This window comes from Mercenaria mercenaria, chromosome 14 (genome assembly GCF_021730395.1).
Source record: "Mercenaria mercenaria strain notata chromosome 14, MADL_Memer_1, whole genome shotgun sequence".
Lineage (NCBI taxonomy): Eukaryota > Metazoa > Mollusca > Bivalvia > Venerida > Veneridae > Mercenaria > Mercenaria mercenaria.
Window position 1 is genome coordinate 6,199,105 of NC_069374.1, and position 27,163 is coordinate 6,226,267.

The 27,163-nt window shown below is 35.8% G+C and overlaps 1 protein-coding gene across 3 annotated transcripts in view; it reads left to right on the plus strand.

Annotated features, from left to right (window-relative positions):
* LOC123526248 (uncharacterized) overlaps nt 1–21,159 on the plus strand; it is a 22,713-nt gene extending 1,554 nt beyond the window's left edge. For 2 of the 3 annotated variants that reach the window (XM_045305316.2, XM_053522888.1), the window contains exons 2-5: nt 13,528–14,121; nt 14,309–14,467; nt 15,510–15,930; nt 16,991–21,159. In XM_045305316.2, coding sequence (XP_045161251.2) covers nt 13,993–14,121; nt 14,309–14,467; nt 15,510–15,930; nt 16,991–19,635 — 3,354 coding nt within the window. In that variant the 5' untranslated portion in view covers nt 13,528–13,992 and the 3' untranslated portion in view covers nt 19,636–21,159. Of the gene's footprint in view, nt 1–6,871; nt 7,052–13,527; nt 14,122–14,308; nt 14,468–15,509; nt 15,931–16,990 lie in introns of those variants that run through there. The other variant, XM_045305315.2, reaches the window with a different exon arrangement.
* The last annotated feature ends 6,004 nt before the right edge of the window (nt 21,160–27,163 follow it).

Below are 27,163 nucleotides of genomic sequence, written 5' to 3' on the forward strand. Positions count from 1 at the left end.
GTTTAGTACACAAATCACGTTATCAATACAGGATATTATGGCTATTAAAAGTTATACGCTAACATTGCAAACAAATATAAAAGCATGAAAAAAGACAAAAATTAACTACATAAATTGTCTTTCGTCAGCCATGTTGGCACTGAGTCAGGGTCGCTGAACAGAGTCAAGATTATCCAGGTACATAGTGTGTAAGAACAGCTTGTAAAATCTTATGTCAATAAGTTTGTACCAATAGCAACTTTTAAAGTACTCACTTTTTTTATTTTTTGAGAAAAATTTAATTTCGCCTGAAATGTGTGGATTAGTCCCTTCATTAAGAGGGGGTATATTGCTGAAGATCAATGTATTATCTGTTGTTTATATTCACATTTCTACTTTTTGTCCAGATGTGAAATAATAAACATTTATGTGAAAGTGTTTCAAAATTCACTATAACAGAGCGTTAGATCAAATCCTTTTAACATTGTATGCGATCATAGTCAACTTTTTTTCGTGTAGTAGGATGCCTGTTCTTCAGGTCTATCGGAAAGTCTATAGATACATGAAACATTTTTAAAAAGGGTGACATATTTAAAAAAAAATCTAGGAAGACTGTGATAATCGTCTTTTTGTCACAACAATATCAGATATAATAGGGTCCCGTTATAGATTTTGCAGGGGAGGATCACACGAGGGCCGCAGGCGGCGAGCTGGCAAAATCCACGAGAGCCAAATAATGTATCCCGGATAAAGCAACTGTTATAATGACCCGTTTATTATATACCTCCAACATATAGGTTGTTGTATTAATTTGACCATTATCGATGTAAAAATAGAACTAAGTGGGTTTATGTTATATCGAACTGTGTCAGGTCATGAATATTATTTAATGACAGTAGTCCGGCAATATGCACAATACAGGATTTAGACTACCCTGCGAGATTTGTTTTCACGAATAATTCTAATACCCATTCTTTTCCATATGCATTAAGATGGTAGTGACTGAGATCTTAAGTACCTCTGTAGCATATCAGTAGGGCGATTTTTGTAACAATACGACATATATCTGGAATGACCGTGTAACAATGGGAACAGAGTATGACGTACCGACGAAGAAATATACATTTACTTTTATCGTTTGGGAGTGCCAAAAGTTTATGTAAGACCATTAATTTTCGTTTTTCAGCTTCAGAGCTTAACCAGAAAAAGCCTACCATTGACTAACAGATATCTGACCGAGTCAATATTAACACATTTTATAATGTGCTTTGTGTTCGATTAACAAGCCAATATCTTTCTTTGTGAGGTTATTCCAAAGCTCCGAGCCGTAAAGTTATAGTCGGGAGTACCATTTTTCGGCGCCCCCGTTTGTTTTCACTGAATATGCAAATTAAGCACGTCTCCCAGGTCCAATGAAAACTCGCCTTATCTATTGAAAAAAAAAACGCGCGGAAAAACCTGTAAAAAACCTGGTGACCTGTCATAAAATGACACAACAATAAAATTTTATTAAAGACATTGACTTTTTGTGGCCCGTCTGCTAAGATAACATTTAAGTGCGCCAGAATATTGTGTTGTAGCTATTCAACTGCATATAAAATCAAGACTTTATTGTAAAGACGCAGCTGAAGAAGTGGGGGCTCAAATACCCCGGGTTAAATCCTAACAGTAAATATCACAGTTTTAAGCACACCTGCACAGGGCGATATAAGTACAACTGTGTTTTAGCTCACCTGAACACAACGTGCTCGGGGTGAGCTATTGTGATCGCTCACCGTCCGTCCGTCCACACTTTTCTTTAAACAACATGTCCTCTGAAACCATTTGGTGGAAATTGATAAAACTTGGTCTGGATGTTCCTTGGGTCGTTCTCTTCCAAAATTGTTCAAAAAATTAAATTCCACACAGAACTCCAAAACCACAGGTAAAATGGCTTTTATATTTGGTATGTAGCATCAACTAGTGGTCCTCTATCAAGATTGTTCAAATCATCCCTCTAGGGTCAAATATGGCCCTGCCCTGTTGGGGAGGGGGGGGGGGGGGGGGGGGTGAGAGGGTCACATGGTTTACACAGACTTATACATGTATAGGGAAAACTTTGAAAATCTTCTTGTCGAAAACCACACGTCATAGGGCATTTATATTTCGTATGTAACATATCTAGTGCTCCTCTACCAAGATTGTTCAAATTATCCCCCTATGATATAATATGGCCCCGCCCTGGGGGCCACATGGTTTCTTTAGACTTATATAGGGAAAAACTTTGAAAATCTTCTTGTCAAAAACAAAAGGGTCTAGGGTTTTGATATTTGGTTTGTAGCATTATACATTGGGCCTCTACCAAGATTGTTCAAATGATCCCTTAGGGTCAAATATGGCCCCGCCCAGGGGTGTCACATGGTTAATATAGACTTGTATAGGAAAAAAACTTTTTAAAATCTTCTTGTGTGAAATCACATGACCTAGGCTATGTAGCATTGCCTTGTGGTCCTCTACCAAGATTGTTCAAATTATTACCTGGGATTAAAAGAGGCCCTGACTCGGGGGTCCCTAGTCTTACATGTAGACTTATTTACGAAAATTCTTTAAAAATATTCTTGTCTGAAATTGCAAGGCCTAGGCTTTTGATATTTGGTATGTTTCATTACCTAGTGATCCTCTTCCAAGATTATTCAAATTATGCCCCGAGTTGAAAAGAGGCCCCACCTAGGGGGTCCAAAGTTTTACGAGAAAACTTAAAAAATCTTCTTGTCTGAAACTGCAAGGTCTATGCTCTTTGATATTTTGTATATTACATTGCCTAGTGGTCTACTACCAAACTTGTTCAAATTATGCCCCTGGGATGAAAGAGGCCCTGCCCTAGGGGTCGCAAGTTTTACATTGACTTATATAGAAAAACCTTTAAAAATCTTCTTGTCTGAAAGTTCAAGGCCCATGCCTTTGATATTCTGTATGTATCATTGTCTAGTTGATTTCTAACAAGATTGTTCGAATTATGCCGCCGGGGTGAAAAGAAGCCCCGCCCGAGGGTTCACTTGATATATGAGTTATGTAAGAAAACTACTTCAAAAATTATCAGATCATATATCCTACAGTGTTTAATTATAATTACCTGATGACTCTAAGTGATAAGGGGTCATCCGACTGTGACCTTGACCTACTTTCTTGTTTTTGTTGTTAAGATACAACCTTGAAATTTGGATGACATGTACAGTTTTGCACATCGATCTTAAAACTGACTTTCCGTGACTATGAATATGACCTACTGACCTACTTTATGGGTTTTGAAGCTTTAGCAAGGAAATTTGTTCAAGCAAGCAACCACTCAGGTGAGCGATATCGGGCCATCGTGGCCCTCTTGTTTAATATACCAAAGTAATGGCTCTAATGTAAATGCGCCGTTTATATTTTTAAAAGATATTTCTTGTTCTATATAAACTCACAGACGTCAAAGAGTTCAGTCCACCTGGGTGAACTCCATATCCTATCATGGCATGGAAAGAGTTTTAACCTTTCTGACAACGCTCTTTAACAGAGAACTCAGATTTCATATTAGAGTTGAGAATGATCCCGGGGTGAGTCGCTTTACGCACTTGAGTTAGAATAGCGTGACCGTATCTGACTTGAACTGATGGTGTTTTCCTTCTATTTGAGAAGACCATTGTGCACGACATCTCGAGATTTAATTAGAATTATAGTCGAACAAGATTAAGCATCATTTGTAATTTATTTGATGACGTTGCGACAAATTGGATATCATCAGCTAGTGTGGGAATGTTGCACGATATATTTAATACCAAGACTTCGCCTAAACCAGAGGATGATAACTCGTTCAGGAGGTCGTTTGTAAAGACCAGGTAGAGGAAACTAGACATGATCCTTCCCTGACACATGCCTCTTTTTACAGGGACGGTTCCTTATGGAACGCCGCAGCTGTCTTATGTCGGGACATTTGATGTCATCATGTCATAGCGTGATGTTAACTTGTCAAAACAGTGTCTTATTATGTTTAAAAGCTATGTTATTATGTCAAGATGTGGTGTTAACTTGTCAAAACAGTGTCTTATTATGTTAAAACGCTATGTTATCTTGTTAAAGTGTCGTGTGATTTTGTCTACTAAGCTTGCTATTATGTTAAATTGCTATGTTATCTTGTCAAATTGTGGTGTTAACTTGTCAAAACAGTGACTTATTATGTTAAAACGCTATGTTATCTTGTTATAGTGTCGTGTTATCTTGTCTACTGAGCGTGCAATTATGTTTAAAAGCTATGTTATTATGTCAAAGTGTGGTGTTAACTTGTCAAAACAGTGTATTATTATGTCAAAAAACTATGTTAATATGTCAAAGTGTGGTGTTAACTTGTCGAAACAGTGGCTTATTATGTCAAAAAGCTATGTTATTATGTCAAAATATGGTGTTAACTTGTCGAAACAGTGTCTTATTATGTTAAAACGCTATGTTATCTTGTTAAAGTGTCGTGTGATTTTGTCTACTAAGCTTGCTATTATGTTAAATTGCTATGTTATCTTGTCAAATTGTGGTGTTAACTTGTCAAAACAGTGACTTATTATGTTAAAACGCTATGTTATCTTGTTATAGTGTCGTGTTATCTTGTCTACTGAGCGTGCAATTATGTTTAAAAGCTATGTTATTATGTCAAAGTGTGGTGTTAACTTGTCGAAACAGTGGCTTATTATGTCAAAAAGCTATGTTATTATGTCAAAATATGGTGTTAACTTGTCGAAACAGTGTCTTATTATGTCAAACAGCTATGTTATTATATCAAAGTGTGGTGTAAACTTGTCGAAACAGTGTCTTATTATGTCTAAAAGCTATGTTATTATGTCGAAGTGCGGTGTTAACTTGTCGAAACAGTGTCTTATTATGTCAAAAAGCTATGTTATTATGTCGAAGTGCGGTGTTAACTTGTCGAAACAGTGTCTTATTATGTTGAAAAGCTATGTTATCATGCCAAAGTATGATCTTGTTTGCAGAGTGTGTTACTATGTTAAAAAGCTATGATATCTTGTTTCAACACAGTGTCTTATTATGTTAAATGCTATGTTATTATGTCAAAATACCATGTGATCTTGTCTAACCAGCGTGCTATTATGTTAAAAAGCTATGTTATCTTGTCAAAGTGTTGTGTTAACTTGTCAAAACTGTGTCTTATTATGTTAAAATGCTATGTTATCATGTCGAAGAGTGATGTTAACTTGTCCAAATAGTATCTTATCATGTTAACTAGTCATGTTATCTTGTCAAAGTGTTGTGTTAACTTGTCAAAACTGTGTCTTATTATGTTAATATGCTATGTTATTATGTGAAAGAGTTAACTTGTCCAAATAGTATCTTATTATGTTAACTAGTCATGTTATTATGTCAAATTGTGGTGTTAAATTGTCAAAACAGTGTCGTATTATGTCACAAAGCTATGTTATCTTCTTAAAGTATCATTTATCTTGTCTAGCTTTTTTAAGATAATAATACGCTCTATAGACAAGATCGCGCTGTATTTTAACATAGTAACATAGTTGTTTGACATAATAAGACACTATTTGGACAAGTTAACACCACACTTTGACATAATAACATAGCTTTTTGACATAATAAGACACTGTTTCGACAAGTTAACACCACACCTTGACATATTAACATAGCTTTTTGACATAATAAGACACTGTTTTGACAAGTTAACACAAAACTTTGACATGATAACATAGTTTTTTAACATAATAAGACACTGTTTTGACAAGTTAGGACCACACTTTGACATGATGACATGAAATGTCCCGACATAAGACAGCTGCGGCGTTCCATAGTTCCTGAAGTAAAACTGTCCATTTTAATAACGGTTTTAAGTTTGATTTAAGCTGCCTTTACAATTCACCATAGTTTGTCATGTATGCCCAATTCAGCAAGTTTTACGAACAGGGCATTATGCCAAGCTCTTTCAAAGGCCCCCTTGATATTTAAATGTGCGATATAAACATTGCTATTCAACTCAAGATTTACATGGATAGTCTCTTGTGGGTTAAGCGAAGCCGTAATGCAACTTATATCCTCCTGAAAACCTTGTTGTTGTGGACATGGAAATTTGACTAACCGGGTTTCCAAGTATTCATTTATACGTTTGATCATAAATTTATATATAAAAAATGTTAGACATGGAACCTAAGACACAGGCCTAAAGCTACTTGGGTAGTTTTGGGTTTACACTGTACTTTATATATAGGCACAAGTATGCTTGTTTTCCAGCCTTTTGGTATAAATTAATGAGGAAGGATGCTTTTAAAAAGAGCTTCAGTTGCGTTGATAAGAGCTGTTCCAACATTCATAATGTGCTCGTTTTGGAAGGAAGGAGCTTTTCTCCGTTTAAGAGTTTTGTTAACAGCATCGACCTCCTCCGTTAAAATTTCATCCTCTAGTTTCTGACAAGAGTTTTGCTGAATTAATAGTCAGATTCGTTTTCTTATTTCATATCAAGCATACAAATCGCATTATAAGAAAAAAAAATCTTATAGGATATATGTATATTTTTAGCTCGAAGTATCACTTAAATCCATATGTAAGAAGTCACTCTTGCATCATTAAGTTTTTAAGACTACCCAAACGGCAATGTTGGCCGAGTTACTTCACGCCTCACAATGCAGGATATGCTGGCAAGGGCCAGCTTGCTAATGTTGTTAAAACTTGTGACCCAATCTTTTTGCTTTTATATATAATCTGTATATCCATGCATTTATAATATTCTTAAATTTACTTCGACTTTTGTATGCATGTCTTGTAAATTTGTATTGAAGAAAGCAATGAAATATGATTAAACTAATGCAGGGTATATACGCCAACGGTCCGCCACTGCGTAAATTCGGATAATAACCCGAGAAGGAAGTTAACCATAAATACCTCACTATAAATAGATTTAACAAAAATCATATACGTAAAATACTTGGAAGTGAAATTATGATATAAACATCAAAAATATATATTCGATTAGAAAGACTGACTCCACAAATATGTATAAATCAACTTAATATAAAACTAGTGTTATGGATTATTGGCCGAATTTGTAAGTATAATAAATTTTAGTAAGATTAAATTTTGTTTAAACCAAAATATCAAATATGGCTTAGTTTATATACGTTCTTCTTGTGTAAAGAGAAGAGAAGGGGTAAAATCAATATTATTAGTGCTACGCTGTTCATGTTTAACTGATTTGCATAAGTAATGCGTTGTCAACTAAAATAAGAGCCCAATTTTTTTTATTTTATATTTGTAATTAAGGTTATTGTATTGTGCTGACCTCTGTGAGGATATAATTGAGTCGTGCCATAGGAAAACCAACATAGTGGCTTTGCTACCAGCATGGATCCAGACCAGCCTGCGCATCCGCGCAGTCTGGTCAGGATTCATGTTGTTCGCTAACAGTTTCTTTACTTCCAATAGGCTTTGAATGCGAACAGCATGGATCCTGACCAGACTGCGCGGATGCACAGGCTGGTCTGGATCCATACTAGTCGCAAAGCCATTATGTTGGTTTTCTCATGGCACGGCTCAATTAGAGTCGCAGAATTAGAATCTCTTTCCCTCGGTGTTTGGACCACGATTGACTCGCCATGCAAAGAAGCCATCGAATTGGCCTATGGATCATAGGTGTAAAGATCCCCGTCTGTGTGCGTAATAATTCCCTGGGAAACTTGGGGACTTTCTCCAACATTTAAGGATGGGCACCTGAAATGTATACCAAAATCTAAGCTATAAAATCATCACACACCAGTGTCGCAATAGCATTGTATACTATGATGTACAGATATAAATCAACTGAAATATACCTTAGGCCACCGCCACTATATGTATAGTGTCCGTTGACCTGTGAACATTTAGTAGTTGTATACATTGTGCATGTGGGAGTTGTTCCCCTTTGTTTTGTGCTCGCCATCTGTACTACCTGAAATCGGTTGTAATTAATAAACATAAAGTCTATCCCGTATTCTTGTTTACTGGCGTGGTGGCAGCTGGATGACGACCCAGACTTCCAGAACAATTTAATTTCTATCGTCATTAACGGACAGTTTACAAAAATTTAGCCAAAAGCGGCCGGGAAAAGACAGTTTAACGTACAAATCGGTTCCAAATTCAAGATGGCCACCCATCGTGCTCCCAAACAGTGGACTCTGACAAAGCATGAGACAATTACTTCGTTTGAGTCTTGGCATCAAAATCTCCACTACATTCTCTCTTTGGACACAAACTTTGCCCCATTTTTGGTTGACGGGTTTACATGGCTGAAAAAATCTGGTAATCCCTTGCGTGGTCTAACTGATGATGGTGAAACAGTTCCGGAGGCAAAACGACGTACAGCGGAACAGAAAGTGACTCACCTTGATTTAATGCTGGGACAAATTGCGAATTACTGTCCTATCATTTCAAGAAATACGATCGTCAAGAATTCAACATCCTTAGTTAACATATGGCAGGCTATTCGTCTATATTATGGCTTCCAAAGCTCGGGGTCAAACTTTTTGAACTTTAATGACATTAAATTGGAACCCGACGAGCGCCCTGAGGATTTGTACCAGAGACTAATTAGTTTTGCAGAAGACAACCTTCTCAAGGCAGGCGGCAATATTACACATCACGGGGACGTTCCAACTGATGATGAGGATCTTACCCCATCCATGGAAAATTTCATCATTCTGACATGGCTTCGCTTAATTCACCCAGGTCTTCCAGCTTTTGTCAAACAGCGCTATGGAACTGAGCTCCGGTCGAAAACTTTAGCTTCAATCAAACCCGAGATTTCACAAGCGTTAGACAGCTTACTGGACGAAATCCAATCGCTCAACGAATCCAAGGTTCTGAGAACTGCATTCAAATCCAAGTTACCTTCAAGCCAGAAACGAACACCAATCTGCCCACTCTGTAAACAAGCTGGCAGATCACGTTACCAACATTATTTAAGCAAATGTAACTTTTTACCAGACTCTGATAAACAGTTCTTAAATTCCAGAGTGAGACAGACCACCGAAGATAACGATTACGTTGAGAACCGTTACCAAACCGATGATCAAGATGATCAATATGAGCATGAGACTGATGCCCCGCAAACACATTATCCCGCACCCCCATCTTCACGTAGAGTTAGTACTAAGAAATCACCTACGATGAAAGTTTTCTATAAGCATTACGCGTTAACTGTCACGCTCGATACTGGCGCGGAAATTAGCATGATCAAAAGTTCTGTTGCTAAACATATTGGAGCAACTATTCAGTCAACCAGTCAAAACGCACTTCAAGCAGATGGGTCAACTCCGCTTAACATTACGGGGGAGACACATATCACGCTTTCACGGGGCAGTAATCACTTCAAACTTGATGCGCTTGTAGTTGATAATCTCGATGTTGATGTTTTAGCTGGTGTTACATTTATGGCATACAATGATATCTCAGTCAGACCTTCGAAACATGAAATCACTATAGGTGACTCTGAGAAAATCAACTATGGTGCTTTCAGATCCGAAACTGAAAACTCTAATGTGCGTCATGTCCGACCGTTTGTTTTGCGTATCTCCTCCTCTACGGTAGTTTGGCCCGGTGAATACATTGAAGTAGGTATTTTAAGTGATGCTCACCCAGATGCTACTCTTGCCATTGAGAGGCGTTATGATTGTGACAAGGCTGTTGCTGACTGGCCATCTCCTCAGATAATAGAGGCTGTCAATGGCAGGATTCGCATACTTAATGACTCTACGGAGCCGCAAAAGCTTCATAAGCATGACCACTCTTGTCTAGCACGACTTACCTCCCCTGTTGCAACCATGCAATCAGCTTTAGACTTCCCTATTTCACCCCCTTCTTCGGTTCATTTGAAGAATTCCCATGATAACCTCACTGCTAAGATTCGGTTAATCTAGATCCTGACAACATCCTCCCACCCAAGTCACGCTCTGAATTTCAGGCCCTACATGACCAGTATGATAATGTTTTCAGTACTGACATAAATAAAGGCTACAATGGTGCTGTAGGTCCCTTTCAGGCTAAAGTCAATATGGGTCCTGTACAACCTCCCCAACGAAAAGGGAGAGTACCCCAATATAACCGAGATAAGTTAGTTCAGTTACAGCAAAAATTTGATGAACTTGAATGTCAAGGCGTTTTCTGCCGTCCAGAAGATCTTAATATGTCTGTTGAATATCTTAACCCATCGTTTTTGGTTAAAAAAACCCCAGGGCGGTTACAGATTAGTTACAGATTTTGCCGATGTCGGCCGGTACAGTAAGCCTCAACCAAATTGATAAGTTGTTCATCGGATTTTTTTCTGAAAAATTTGAGGCGGCGAGCGAAAAAATAATTTAAATATTATATTTTGGTTTTTGAGAAAATCAGGAGCGAGCGAAGAGCGAAGAAATATATTTGTCTTTATTTGGCTTCAAATAGAATGTATAGCCCTTTTAAATTAAAAAGTAAGTCCCCAGGGATTGAGAAAATCTAACCCGCAGACGCACAACGAAGCGAACTCGTGAAAAAAGGTAATAACATTGTCATACAGTACACTGTAATCAAATATCGAATCGAATATTTACTGCATTGAAAATGTAGCATTCTTAGCTGACTTTACAAAGTTTTTGATACATCAAATATCTATGTGAGTGTTGCTAGATCTATTAAAGCTTCTGATTTGAAACTTAGAACAGTTATTTACTGTCAAAGTCTACACCAGGAGAAACAATACTCTTAAGTCTGAATCTAGACAGAGTTATGCCCCTTTTTAACATAGAATATTTTTAATTAAGTTTTATATAATGACCAATAGCTCTGTACTTTAATAGCTTCTGACTATTACGCCCCTTTTACTGGCAAAGCTCTGATTTAGAAAAGTCGAGCATGATGTCTTATGTACAGCTCTTTTTCTAACTTTAAACTTTCATAACATATTAAATTTGTTGAAACAAAGTCTCAATTAAAGTCTGAAATGGAGATTAACGTGTATTAACATTAGTCTACTAAATGATTGGAAAATTTGAAAATCAAAACTGTCCTGAAAACAACTCGTAATGTAAATTCCTTACCCCACCAACTTTCGTATGCAAATGATGATCATTTGGACAGGAAAAAACAGAAAACAGATAAGTGACATGCATCAATAAGTATTTACACTTACCAAAATAATGTAGATTGATGTTATCAAACAAATCAGTATGTTTTTCTTCATCCAGTTTTCAATGAAATAAATCGATTTTTGTAGTACGTTTGAAGAAAATGGCGTAACTGCATAAAGGGGAAATAACTTTAATGCAACTAAATATAAGTATTATGATTTATTATAGACGATGTGTGCGTAGTATGTATTTATTTTGATTAAAATCCATTTGAGAACAATCTGGGACTGGAAGTATAAGCATTTGTACACTTTTACGTCCGTAAAAAGTAGCGCACCAAAAAATTTTGGATTGATCGTTTTCAATGGGGCGAGCGCAAGCCAAAAAAAAATATATAGGCCTATATATTTTTTTTTGTGTTTCTGAAAATATACGAGCGGCAAATCCGATGAACAACTTTTTAATTTGGTGAGGCCTTAGTCCAACTAATTTGACGCGATCCTAGGAAATATTGAGAAATTTTTCTTATGGGCAATATCTCCGCTAGCTTAGATTGCCCGTCACAAATATATGAAACAATCTGACCGTCGAATTATTTTGACTAAAATATACCTATGTTGCCCTTAGCCTTAATGTCCCATTTTAGAATCGTTAAAAAATTTTAATACCTTAACTGATGAAATAAAAATATGTACTTTGCGCTAATTTGTTATATATCCATTATCAAAAACATAGTAATAAATTCCATACAAGGAACCGCTGAAACTGAGCCATACAGTAAACTAGTTCATCCTCAGAGCTGAATATTGACAATACAATCTTTTTGTCTTATCTACTTTTTCTTGCTTTAAACGCGTCAAACCTATGTTAAGCAGCCAGCCAAGAGAGCAGCATAATATGGCTGCTAAAGGCGTTTCACGATATGAAGCTTATTATAATGTTTGGATTGTCGAGTCGCGGACACATCGGGCCTTGGGACGATTGTTGATTGCAGCAAACTTCATTTCCTTTCCTTTTTTTGTTCATTTCTTTTTCTTTTATCATTATCAATTCCGAAATCTCATAATATGTAATCTCAAAAATATACACATACACATACTCCAATTTTAAACCAACGCCATTATATTTTACACACTTAAAGAAACGAAATCATATATAAGTCTTTTTCGAAGACTTGTTTTCGAATCCTATGTATAATTTGCTTATATGTATCTAGCTGTATGTATACCTGTATGTACTCATTGTATTCGAAATAAATACTGTTTAAACCAAGGCAGGTGGCCGCTTGAGATAGGTTGGAATTAGAACAAAACGTCAATTTGCGAAGTAAGCTGATTGGTTGCTCAGGCAAGTGACTGGTTAATAGAGGTGACCGCTTAAGCAGGTTCGACTGTATATAGATGCAACAGATAGTGTACCTGTTTAAGACTTCTATTACATGTTTTAAAATTTAAATTACCAATGTGTCTGAAACAAAAATAATATTAGATTAAAGTAAACATTTCATAATTATATAAATTTCCTACGTAAAATACAATTTGAGAAAGTAGTTAGCCTAATTTTCAGCCTGGAAGAGAAGATATTTTCAAGTAACGTGACAATTCAAATCGATTAAAAGTGCGTAAGTTTTGGATAAACAATATTTGATAAATCAATACAATTTTAATCTTGCGTATCATAATGTATATGCATTCTATAAATTACTGTCATAAGGTAAAGAATGGATCGAGTGTATTCATGTAGCATGCTATATTCATTGATTTAGACCGCTATATAAGCTAGGTTTGCCTTAAATATGTACGCAGATTATATACCGATTTCTTGACACATTGCCAATGGATATTGGTTTATTTTATAATCCCAGGACACTATTTTGTATGTCAAGCCTCTCACATTTATCTTTGTTAAGACAATAATCTCTTCTGTGTCACATTTAACTTTTTGTCGTATATTAATCCTCTTATATTTAACTCTTTGTTAAGACAATAAACACTGTGTAACATTTCATTCTTTGTTAAGATATTGAACACTGTTGTATACTAATCCATTATTTTAACTCTTTGTTAAGTCAATAAACACTGCTGTGTAATATTTAGATAATGAACACTGTTGTATATTAATCCTCTTATATTTAACTCTTTGCTAAGACTTATTAACACTGCTGTTACATTTGAATCTTTGTTAAGACACTAAACACTGCTGTATATTTATTCTCTCATATGTTACACTTTGTTAAGACAATAAACACTGCTGCAATTCAACCGTCTTATATTTAAGACTTTGTCACTAAGATGTGACGTGGAAATATAACCATTTCAATGAAAGTCTTTCAAAATTCCTTATCTCTTTTGAATTTTAAATATATTACTTTCTTAAGTAAACGTGGTGTTAGTCATTTATCCTGTGATATACAATTTCATGCATCTATTTACACTTTTATTTTCAGTTTATTTTGCACGCCAAAGAAAAGAAATTAAGGAAAGACATCTAAGATATAAAAATGGCAGAGCAATTACTATCTTCGAGATCTTTTCATAATCACATAAAACTGGGACTTGGATTTTTATTCACGAGGGAGGTCCTTGAAGAGTTTGTACGAGAAGATACAGAAGAATTTATGGACAGTATACTGAACGATATTTACACGAACCGCTCTGTTCCGAGAGGACTGTTATGCCATTCTTGCCTTACATCAAATGTGTTAAAATGCCCAACAAAAGATATTTGTAGTTTAAATGCCTCGCATTGTTCATTTCACAGTGGCACTTCTAAGTCGTATCGTATCTGTCCAAATGGCATCTGTGACCGCTTCAAAGACAGGATAAATGCAGAGCACAGAAGTGAACCAGTCTGGAAAAATACGGATGCCTCAAAGTGGTGATCATGCGCAGTCGAAATAGCTAAATGTTTTATGCCTTGCAAAGGATATAAAGGAATTGCTTCCTTAAACGAAACAGACTTCCACGGCATTGTCAGCGTTATAATAAACAACAAGAGGTTACAGAACAAACTCTCAAAGAAAGGAAACCTGTGCATAAAGGTATGACTATAAATTGTAACCAATTTGTTTTAGCTAATATAGTCAAAATGTCTGGCATAAACTTATCTGCTTCGTTGTGATTTTAAGAATGTGGAAACTTGTCTGAGATTCGTGTTAGAATTGTATATAGCTATTATTTTTGGTAGTGTAACAATAGTTCCCTTTTAATGTTTGTTTTCTGTTCTAGTTACGCCAAATGAGCAATGAATTTCGACATTCAGCGAATTTGTCCGTAGATGATAATGACTTTGTGGAACGACTAGACTTACTGATTGAGCTTCTGCAAGACCCAAAATACTTGGTTTTAAAAACACATTGTCAAGATGCAGTTAAAACTCTGCGACAGGTACGCCGTTACGATCTGATTATAATAACCAATTTATTATATAATTGTCATGTTGTTTAAGCATCGTCGTGGCGGAGCAGTTATGAAATCGACTTAGATTTTTGAACCTTGCCGCTATGTATTGAAGTCTCTTCAATCTGTTTGTTCCATATGGTTCTAACCAAGAGTAACTACTGCCTGAGATCACATCTGAAGTATAAACTTCATATAATCTAAGCTCCGTCGGTCTGATTTAAACCCAGCAAAAATTACGGGGTACCACTTATTCGTTGTGATGTCATTTAAGAAATAATAACTTCCCAAACGTGGTTTATCGTAGAATAACCCTTGTTTTGAGTTCTTATGCGTAAGAATACATCACAAAGGCCGTAGGCCTGAGTGTAATTGTTTCGCATCAGAACAAAAAAACTCGGATTATTTAAGAAATAATTTATAGCAAAAGAGTGCTTTAACACTATTTATGCACGATGGGTGGTTATACGTCGGGCGTAATAATTTCACGAGGTCAAAGCCCGAATGAGTTACATGTATTTGTACGACGTATTACCACCAGAGTGTATAAATAGTGTTAAAACACGGTTGTGCTTTAAATTATTTCGATTCTAATATGCCCTTAATCTGAGACAATAGATAAAATATAGAAGCGCTCTTTCTAGGTCGCAACAAAATCTTTGACGTCACCGCACGTTAACGTGACGTCTTTCTAGCGTAAGAGTGTTTTAACAGAGACAAGCATATTAGAATCTACGATAAATCACACTTGGGAACATGTTATTTCGATTCTAACACGACATACTAGTATCAACAGTGTTAGAAAAAATGGTACCTGCTACGCACCTGGATCGGATGAGGTCATTGCACGCATGTAGGTTATTGCAGAATAACCCGAGACAGATTTTGCTCTCCATGTATGTAGGTTATGTGCTGGTCGTGTTAGAATTTTTGATATCACTGATTCATATATAGATTCATTTGGTATTATAAATTTCATTTACATTTGTGTTGAAAGACATAATAAATTCATAAGTTTAACTATTTTAAGCTCAAAACGGATACCTTTGAGATAAGCTCGAAACAAGTAAGCAGAGTACTATCTGATGCAATTAAAGACCGGGAACATACGGCAGTAAAGAATATCTCAGAGCAGGAACAGATCACACTCAAAGTCTTGCACGAACTTAATGCTAAGTATATAGAAGAAGCTAAAGTAGTTACTGCTAATTCATTGGCAGAAGTTATCGACACAAAAGTGAGCACCCTTTTAGAGGTGACTGAATTCGCAAAGAAGGAAAAGGCAAGTATAGCAAGAACTGGCAATCGAGAGCAACGAAAGTTACAAAGAACAGCCAAGAAACTAAAATCATCATTCGAAAGGGACGATGAAAGGGGAGATATTCAAGATGAAGGAGACGAGCGTGCACAACAAAAAACGAGTAAACATACAGATTCTCAACTCAAACAAGGTAAGCGGTGCTTAGTAACATACAAGAATACCTGTCAAAAACTATTTTGATTCATCTTAACATGTAGTCTTAGCGGTTTAGGGAGACCGTGTCATTATAATCGCCATACTGGTTGCGATTAATTTTCCGGACAGGACCAATTTCCGGACACGTAATATCCGCTTTATTTCATTGTTATTGATGTAATTGTTTCATCTAGATCATTTAGATGTTTGTTCTTCATGTCTACAACAAACCACTATTTTATAAGGCTGTATAATGTTTGGGTTTTTAATGATAACTCACCTGCGTTTACAAAACAACTTTCTGTCTTAACGGGACATGAAGATAGCATTGCGCATGCGCAGTAGTTCACACATGCCGAGGTATCAAGTGGGGAAGAAATAATCAAATTACATGATGATTGTCTGTGGATAACATGTTCTACCTTTAATTTCACGCTAAAAGTTACGTAATATGCAGGGCTGTCGATTTTTGCACTAATTTTATTCTATATCTATTGGAATTATCAAGAATTCGTATAAGACGAAATTCGAGTTTTTTATAGTTAACCTAGGTCTGCTTTCGTAGCTGCTGTTGAATGTCGGATTATGTTTCATGTGCAACTTTGAAGAGATAAATGATAAAGAAATGTGTAGAAATAGTTTAATTACTTATTTTGATATCAAATTAACAACAAAACACCGTCCAGATACTGGTTAACTTGACGGGAAAAATAACTTATTTTAGTGACCCCATTTGAGGCCCAATGGAACCCATATTTTACGTCACAACGCGATGCTGATTACAACATCGGATGTGGAAGGAGCTGAAGTTTGTGCAGTGTGGGTTTCATTTATGTCAAATATTTTTTTAGGGAATAATGGAGCAGAAAGATGAAAATGTGTCCGGAAAATGGTTCCCAACCAGTACGGTTGTATTTTTGGAACCCAATTAAAAATAAAACAATTAAAATTAGTTGCATATTAGGCAAGATTATTACATAAAGTATAACTGTACTGTTTTCATAGCAATCTTAACAATTTCATGGAATGTAATTTTGCTTCACAATTTGTTTCAGAGCTTCGGGATGAACTGATTGAATTTTATAAAGGTGAGCACAAATATTTGCCCATCTCACCATTAATCGACAGCAATAAAGCACCACTTCTGGACTTTTACGTTGGTCCTACAATGTATTACATTGATATGGAGAGACAGCCGTTCAGAAATGAAGAGTCTAAATTTACCCAACCTGTTAAATCGTATAGGGACATATTCTTCAAAGACAATCAGAGATGTAAAAATATTTATGTAACATCTCGGGCAGGAAGTGGAAAAACATGTTTTTCAAAGCGAATGACTTTGGCATGGTGCCAAGCATGGAAACCGGAAGACAGCAAACGAGAATGTTTTGAGATAGAAAACATCGAAGCAATGAAGGATTTCGGCTTCGTTTTTCTTATTTCACTCAGAGAATGTCTGTCGAAGGAATGTGATGTTGATGATATAATTCAAAAGCAACTAATTAGTAACCTGCCGGGTTGGTCTGCGTATCCAAATATCATGCAGGATTTGTTACACTCAGAGGATTGCTTGATTGTGATCGATGGACTCGACGAATGGAGTCATCCTACAAAAAAGAAGAAAAAATGTCACAAATTTATGTCTAAAATTCCGCACCGGAAATTTAGAACACGTACAACAATCCTCACTACTTCGAGACGATGGAAGTTCCATACTATTACTCAGGACAATGTCCAGATCGATCAACATGTAGAAATGACCGGACTGGATAACGAATCGGCTCAAATGCTGGCGAAAAATGTCATAACGCATCTTAATTCGCGATCTGAACAGTCCAAATCACCAGACGATTTTAGAGATATGCTCGAAGCAAAGGGTCTCCATAAGTTTATACATTTTCCGTTAATTCTGATGCAACTGCTGTCGCTATGGTACGATGGAAGAGAAACTGGTGAATCTAAATGTCAGATTTTTAGTAATATGCTTGAATTACTTTTCATACATGCTAAGAGAAGGTCAAATTTTGAAGACAAGTTCAAAAACATACCACATAAGAAAGGCAAACGCTCAAACAAAACATTACCTCGGAGTTTCACATCCGCACCACTATGTCAAAAATATAACCAAGTGTTGAATTCACTATCAAAATTAGCGTACGAAACTATGTTTGGAGAAAATTTCGACAATAGTCTTGTGTTCGACCATAGCATTGTCAAACGATACCTTTCAGATGACGAATTTTCGCTATGCTTGGAGACTGGAATTCTTCTACAGTCTAAAGAAAATGGCAAACTTACATCCGAAGATCTGAATTATTCTTTCCTGCACAAAACTTTTCAAGAATTACTAGCGGCATTATTCATTTCGTCAAAGACCGATTTGCCAAAGAACATGCTTCCAAAAATCTTGAAAAAGATCAAATGTGTTGATAACATTTTACACATGGATATGTTTTTAATATTTCTAAGCGGATTTTCGTCCACAGTGATAAAGAGTCTGTCTGAGGAATTCGTTGCCCTGATGTCAAAGGAAGAAATGACTGAAAGATACAGAAGGAATATTGGAACCATTTTTGTCAAAGACTTTGACAAAATGCATGAATTGTCAGATCTGCTGGTGTCCTGTTTAGAAGAAAGCAACAACAATGGTCATGACGCGGACGTATATCTAGGAGATATCTTTGTCGACCAAAAATGCACAGATCCAAACTTTAGAGCAGCTATGTCGAAACTTATTGCTTACAATAATGGTACTACTATGAAGTCACTTTATGTGCAAGTGCACCAAACTGTGAACACAGAAAAGATTGACCTGATTATGAAAGACATCAACATAGATTCCGTGCACTCGCTAGAAAAGCTGTGTGTATGGGGAAACATACAGGCGTCCAATGTAAATTCTCTACTAATCAATTCAAATGATTCTATGAAGTGCTTAGAACTATGGCATCAAAGTCATACCGAGGATGAGCTCGCAAGTTTGCAGAAAATGAACAATGTCAGCGGGTTTTCTCTTCTTAGCATTGAAATGCACCACAGCCAGATCGTTAAGTTAATGTCATACATTTCCGCGAATAGCGTTTTGGAGCAGCTGAATTTGAATGATATTGAATGTATTGATCACGGCGAAGAATGCCCTGGATACGAGTTAGACGTATGCCAAAAAGCGAAACCCCGGTTATTCCTAGTGGATAAACTTCACGTCACAAAAGTTTCAGTAAATGCTGAACATATGCAAATGTGTGTAGCTAAATGGTTATTCAAAGAAGGTGCATTGGATTCTTTGCTTACCTGTCTGAAAGGTGCGTCTAGTCTGAAGCGATTTGAATGTGATGGTCCTGAAAGTGAAAGAGACACTAAAAGCTTAATTACTTCAGTACCGTTATTTGAAAATTTAAATTACTTTAGACTTAGAAACGTTAAGATATGCAGTGGTAAATTGAACCTTTCAAACATGACGGGTCTTATGCGTGTTCATATATGGCACGCTTCCATGACCGCTGAAGTGTTCGGAGGCATAGTGAAAGATGTTGAATCATTGGGAAAATCAGTGATTGTTATATTAGATGAGTGCGATATAACACCTGATGATAGAGAGAACAAGGTGAGGGAATATGTTAAAAATTGCGGGAAGTTTGAAGTGATCAAGGAAGCACTGGGAAAATACCGACAATTCCACTTTAAATCGTTGTCAAAGTGAGGAGAAGGATTCGCCTTTTTTGCGAGCGACAGGTCTTTAATTAGATGTTCAAAAAGTATGTATGTGGTTTTGTTTTAGCAGTGTTTATCTACCTCTTAAGACGTTTATCAGGGAATGGAAATTGATGTCTTCAAATATGTTGCTAAATGCATTGTATTAATAGTATTCGCCACAAGATGCTATCTATACGGCTTTCGTGATGGGAGTAAATAGTTACGTAGAGATACACGCGCCCTTGTCTTAATAATGTCCTTGGAGAATTTCCCCACAACTAAATCTGGATACTAACAACACGACCAACATAGAGTATGGATGACTAAACCCCTAACAACAGCAATGATTTACATATAATATGAAGGTGTAAATGAACTGTTTCACATATCCTTGAATAAATGATTAGTTTATATACTTTAAACCCAGTTTAAGAAACTCGTGTACTATAAGCAATGTGCTAAACATATTACACACTCAAAATGGCTTACCGGTCAACATCAAAAATCATTCCCGAGGTATGCAAGCCTTTTAGTTAGTGTTTATTACATGACATCAGAAGTATGTTTCAATAAACATGCCTCAAGACAGTGTATGTTTCTCAATATTAATATTATTTATTTTTTAATGCAACTGCCAAGAGATAATCATTATTTTTCTATTATATTTATCTTACCGCATTTTATTCATAATAATGCATTATATGTCGGCATTAGGCCTACCTACTTGTACTAAATTATGAACGCCCTCTCGATATTTTTGTCGTTATCCCTTTTATTACTAAAGTACGTTATTGAAACCTCTCACGTATTTAGAAATATGTATATTTGAAAAATAAAACATGAAGATTTCAAGACAATCCACGTGATTCTGTGATATCATTTTATCTATTCTACGGCCTCAATCCTATTTTAAAATGACACAAAGAAAAAGATGAATTTATACACGAGCGACTTTTGATATAATGCAAGGGAATTTGGACAAAAACAAAATAATTTCTTTATCCTGTAACGTTTTAGGAATAAATCAAAGTATGGTGACATACATCAGTGACAAGTCAATATCAACGCCTCTGTATCCTTATAAATGATATTTGTGCGTTATATAAAACATTGCTTTTATGAGTATGTTTGTGACTATTTAAAAATGGACAGAGACCGTAAAATGAATGAAATGGTACCTTTGCACAATTTGATTTGTCTAAAACTTCAAGATTTTACCAACAAATTTGTCTAAATGTATGTGAAATTTGATTCATTCACTATTGGAATTACAAAAGATACCGCTAGAATATCAGAAGGGAAATTACTGAAAATACTTCCGAATGTAAGACCATTTCGGTACATAATGATAAGACAGTGTTATTGATTAAAAACAGCTTTATGGCGGTGAATCTGTTGCCATAGTAATGTCTAGTCAATGCTTCAGATATTATAATCTTATAATATGATCTCACTTTAAACATATATGCTCAGTGTTTTATGTTTTATTGAAATAATGAATGACAGTTATTTATTAAAATGTTGAAAAAGATGTTTGTCATTTTGTTTTACTAGTACTAAACATATTGGGTTAATTTCATACTAAATTGGACTTAAATATTCACATGAAAGATAAATTATACTATAAATTAAATGGTCAATTATGGAAAAATGACTGCGACTGTTTTCCCTGTTGTTATATACCAGCCTTCATACTATATACATTGTAGATTATTACTCCGTTTTTTTTTTTTAAATTAAATACAATATGTCATTCGTGTCATATTGTGTTTCGGAAATTTTTGGTGTGTAGAGTCGTTTTATCAACAATATTTCAGTTTGTAACGGCTGGCGTTTAAATATAACAGGTGTTCCTGGATTCCGTACTAGCCTGTATCCCGCAGGTAATCACCAACAACTCCACATGAATTATAGGCGGAGGACGAATGATTTCAGACTGAATGTATTCTTATACTGCGAAACCATTACAGAGAACATGCGCTTAGCTTTACCATAACCCGAGATCCGAAATTCGGCGCTCTACATAATGAGTAGACTAGCTCCTAGACTATGATATATCTTTTTACATTTTTATGATCGAATGTAGTGAACTGAGCCAGTCTATATCCTATGTCCAATATCATATAATTCAACATCAGTCCTGTGTGAAAATCTCTAAAATAGACTGGCTTTTGTCTCTATGAAATTGAATTTGTCAAAAAAGGTAAAAATATAGAAATATAGTTATTATCAGTCTAGTGGCTAGTCTACCTAATGAGCTGAGCTAACGACTTGTTTTCCGGAACTAAGAAGTTAGAACGTTTAAGAAATATGAATGGCTAATACATTGATCTGAATAGTTGAAACCAGACTCCGTATATAGACAGTAAACTATAGATCGGATTATGTAAGTTTTGTCGGTTCATTTTCTAGCATACTTTGCTATACCGAACGTCGCCAGTCACACTGCGAACAACTGGCTGACTGTTAACGAATATGCTTTCTGTCCATTTGCTTTATACTTTGTTTTAAAGTTGTCCCCGTAAGACAAAATTATGAATCTCATTGAGGGTTGTATTATGCCATTGAAACTGAAAAAATCTCAAGATTATATTAATTTCGTTGCATATTTATAGAAGCTTGTTTGGTTCATTGAATAATAAAGCTGTTCTTCTGTGTAGGACAAAAGTAGTAGGCTAAATCCCGGGTTCGTTTTAATTTTTTTCATTGCGATATGAGTAAAATTTATGTTAAAATTGTTTCTTTTTTTTCCGTTATAGGCACTCATTCAACAAGTCGCACTCTTCAAATAAAATAAAAATTTATTGCGTTTTTATCATTGATTATTTTTGTTTTTGGTTTATACTAGGATGCGTTCTTTTTAAGTAGTAGATCACAGTAAAATACATCATTTTCATTCCAGTTACTCTCATGTGGCGTTAATACGAGCACCATTCGGTAAAATGCACGATTTTCTCTCCTGTTTTATTACGAACGAACAACATCCGGTAAAATGCCCGATTCCACTCGACGGTATAACTTGATGTACAAGCACGGCTATTTGAGATATTGGATAAATTTGCATATATTTCTGATGAACTAAAGTAATTATGTTGGCATGGACCATCACTGACACTGCAATCTGGTGAACTACAAATAAAAAATGAAAAATGATAAAACAGTAGGAACTATCTTGTAACGATAGATCTGTGTGCAAATGTGTCACATTATCAAGTGTTTGTATTCTTATAGACAAAGAATCTAGCCATTTAAGGTTAATGTCAGCTCCAAGATTCTCATCAGATCTGTAGCCCCGCTAGGCAAATTAATGAATTGTAATCACATGTAAAGGTACTTAGTGATTGATATTTTCTATACTGCATAAAGTACAAGTTCCCATAAGTTTTTATTCACATACCCTTCCCCAGGAAAGCGAGATCGAGCGCGCTTTGGTTAGAAACTGTAGCCTTTAAACGGAGGCTCATTTAATCGTTAGAACGTTATCGAAAACATGCGGTGCTTCAATTATGAATAAACAACTATTTTTGTATCAGCACCTGGTCGTCGCAATATACAGTTGTAAGTGGTAAGGTTAATGAAAGAGTAAAAAGGTACTAAAAGGTTCTAAATATTTCAAACACCCGTGCCATGTATTTAATGGGTATGCTTTTATTTATCTACACACTGAACATGAACTTTGTGGAGTTACAAACCGACTGAAAACTGGAAGAGTAACTTACAATATTGGTTCTTGCTCAAAACAAGGCACTCGTATAACTTAAGTGTGTATCAAGTATTTTTAATATTTCAATCGTTCCATTACATATATTTTTTTATTCAAAACACAGCAAAAATTATCTAAGTTCCTATCAATTGAAAACAATCAATAGAATTATACTTTCACGCCAGTATCTCGGTCAGGGAATAAACAAACAGGTTTTTTAGATGAATATTTCAGATGTAAAGTGGTCTTCCATTTGTCTTCTTGCTGTTTTCTAGTACATATATTAGAATAGTTCTTTCATCCTGGGTAGATAGTATCAAAAGTTTGAATGTTAAGAAAGGGTAACAACTCAAAACATTACAATTCAAGGACATGGAAATTGAGTGCATTCCCTTTTTCTATTGGTATTTTGGTAAAGTATCTACCTTTTTGCTAATGCTAACTTTTAGCAGACGAAATCATTAAAAAATCAATAGAACTGTCTAAAATAAAATTAAATGTCAAGCTAAGCTAGTCTATCTAGAACACAGCAAATCAGGTGTCAATAGCCTTGGCTGCATATGGTTGATGAGGGTTTTGTGACCGGGTTGACTATAGAACGAAGAAAGTTAAAAGGCCTTGCATGGTTTTACGTTTAGAACGTTTCCATAGAGACTATTCAAGATAGAGACACATACTGAAACTGACTACACTGTTCTTACCTCTGTCATAATAATTGGTTATAAACTTCGCTCACCTTTTTGTTGAGCAACACTTTGATAACCTTAAGCGTCATCAGTGTAAGAGTAGCGGTTCCTGCATTGACTTTGAGGTAGCAAGGTACACTTAGATGCGAAAATTTTGGGCACGGACGGTCTTACATGTAGCGAGTCGCAATATTACACTTCCCCTATGAGCAAAATTTGGGTGGCTATTTTATAAATTGCGTGCATGTTTTGTGCTTTTAATTAATGGCAAGATCAGGATTCTCATACAAGAATAAAAAAAGTTATCGAAGCGAAAGGTTTACATCATCCATGAAAAAAAGCGTGCCAAAATCATCAATTTTGCACCTTTTGAACAGTCTACAATGATCCCGCTGCAAGAACACTGTCCAATTTTATTGCATTTCTTAATTTAATAGTCCTTACTGAACGTCAGGACATAAACGGAATGGGGGCCCATCCAGCTCGTTTTTTCGGAAAATAACGAAAATGTTCCTGAGTATCAATCAACAAGCACAGAACCCTTCCGTGAATTGAATTTTTCCGCGAAATGGTGTCTCATTGATCATACAAAGCTACCAGCAGTTAGTTTTCCAACTGACATCAGAATTTTACATGTATCGGCTGTATAAATTTTCTAAAGAATTAATAATCATTATCTCTCACCGTAATTTACAGACATCCAAAATCACGATGTTCTCTTTATAACAAATATTGACGGGGGCCAAAATTCGAAAGTGTACCCTGCTACCTTAAGATTTTTCAGTTAATGAACAAAAGAGGGTTTTACTTGTTCTGAACTTTTATATGTCTTTCGCCAATTCAACCAAATAAAAATGTTTTCAATAGCATGAAAAGAAGTCTGTATGAGAGACTCTAAACTTGCCCACCCCTAATGCACAAATTTAGCCAAAATTTACAAATCGTCGCTACGAGACAAAGAACGTACAATACATCCGTTTTTACCATTTTCTGACATGATTTAACGTATTTTGTCATTAGGAATGATATTAGGGCAATTCTGCACCATTTTACGAAAATAAAATGTCTCCACCCCTTATTTTCTTATTTCATGGGGTCCCCACCGTCCGACCATCCCCCTGATTGACGAACTGCATAGCTGGTGGGCCAGATATGCGCTGTGTGGGTTAATAACGATAAAAATGATGTTTTTACTGTACCAGAACCTTGTGTCTGGAGCTAGAATCCAAAAAAATTGTATCCGTGTATATAGACTTTTATGCTTTTATGTGTCCTCACCGTAACATTTTTGAGCTGCTGTGCCGTCAGGTAGCGTTTTAAGTGCCCAGAAAGTTTAGAATATCGAAGAAGAGGTTCTAAACTATTTGAAACCGCACAAATTTAAGAGTTCTTTCAAAATTTAATTTTGGCAGATTTTCCTTAAGGTAGCAAGGTACACTTAAATGCGAAAATTTTGGGCACGGACGGTCTTACATGTAGCGAGTCGCAATATTGCACTTCCCCTATGAGCAAAATTTGGGTGGCTATTTTATAAATTGCGTGCATGTTTTGTGCTTTTAATTAATGGCAAGATCAGGATTCTCATACAAGAATAAAGAAAGTTATCGAAGCGAAAGGTTTACATCATCCATGAAAAAAAGCGTGCCAAAATCATCAATTTTGCACCTTTTGAACAGTCTACAATGATCCCGCTGCAAGAACACTGTCCAATTTTATTGCATTTCTTAATTTAATAGTCCTTACTGAACGTCAGGACATAAACGGAATGGGGGCCCATCCAGCTCGTTTTTTCGGAAAATAACGAAAATGTTCCTGAGTATCAATCAACAAGCACAGAACCCTTCCGTGAATTGAATTTTTCCGCGAAATGGTGTCTCATTGATCATACAAAGCTACCAGCAGTTAGTTTTCCAACTGACATCAGAATTTTACATGTATCGGCTGTATAAATTTTCTAAAGAATTAATAATCATTATCTCTCACCGTAATTTACAGACATCCAAAATCACGATGTTCTCTTTATAACAAATATTGTAGGGGGCCAAAATTCGAAAATGTACCCTGCTACCTGAACTCCGGTGTGTCCGAGTCTGCATTTTTCACTGTTTGCCTTGTTCTGGGTGCTTCCGAGGGATCTACGTTTTAGATTTTATTTATGGCATGTGCTTGCATTTGCCTCTTTTTTCTTGCGTTACACTTGGATCATGGCTGTATCAATTATGATCAGTGACGGGGTCGATTCCAGTTGTAACTGCCGTTTTTGCGACATTTATTTAGAAGATTATATAGTGTTAATTGTTTTTACTTACATGTTCTGCTCTTGGAGTTTTTCAAACCATTTGTTCAGTCAATTTCTTCTAGATTTTCTTTTAATTTTGTGCACTAGTGACCATTGGCCATCGTTCTTTCAGATCCTTGCTGAAGAGTTTCTATTCTGTCAACTTGACTTCTACTTTTGAATCGGTCGTTCAGTCGCTTGACTTAGCTCACTGGTAATTTGTTGAAAGAGTGCAAGTCACTGTTTACGCAGAACTGGTAATAACTCGAAAAAGACACTCTAAGAAAGGGCCTTTCTATTATGTGGATTGTTGCTTTCACTATCTGTATATAATTTTGCCAAACTGATGGTCCAATGCGGTATTCGATAAGTTCCTTTAATGTTTCTCACGTGTCTGACGTGATATTTTTGTATATATATACTATTATGATTTCTATTATTGTCTACGTCTCCCTAACAAACACAAAAATTCATAGCGCATAATGCACGATTATTTGCAAAAGTAGATTTTCATCATTACTATACAATCTCGTTCGGCTAACATCTGAACAGAGGGAATTTGCTGCAATGTGGGTCCCTGGGTTCCCTTTCGACTTTTAAAGCTTCTTAACTTATTACAAAGGTGACATGGCAAATTGATATTTGAACTCTCACAGTCTAAACGACCCTCATTCCTTCTCCTAGCTTGACCAAAGGTAACTAGCGATACTGCCCGGTCACACAATTTATCATGTCCCTGTGTTTCCCAACATGAAACCAGTTGTTGCAGTCAGTGGTGGTGTTGGAAATACGTGCTAATGATTTTTTGTAATGCTTAAAAAAATGTGTAAGAATGTCTACCGGGCCTGATAACTGTGTATTGGACATT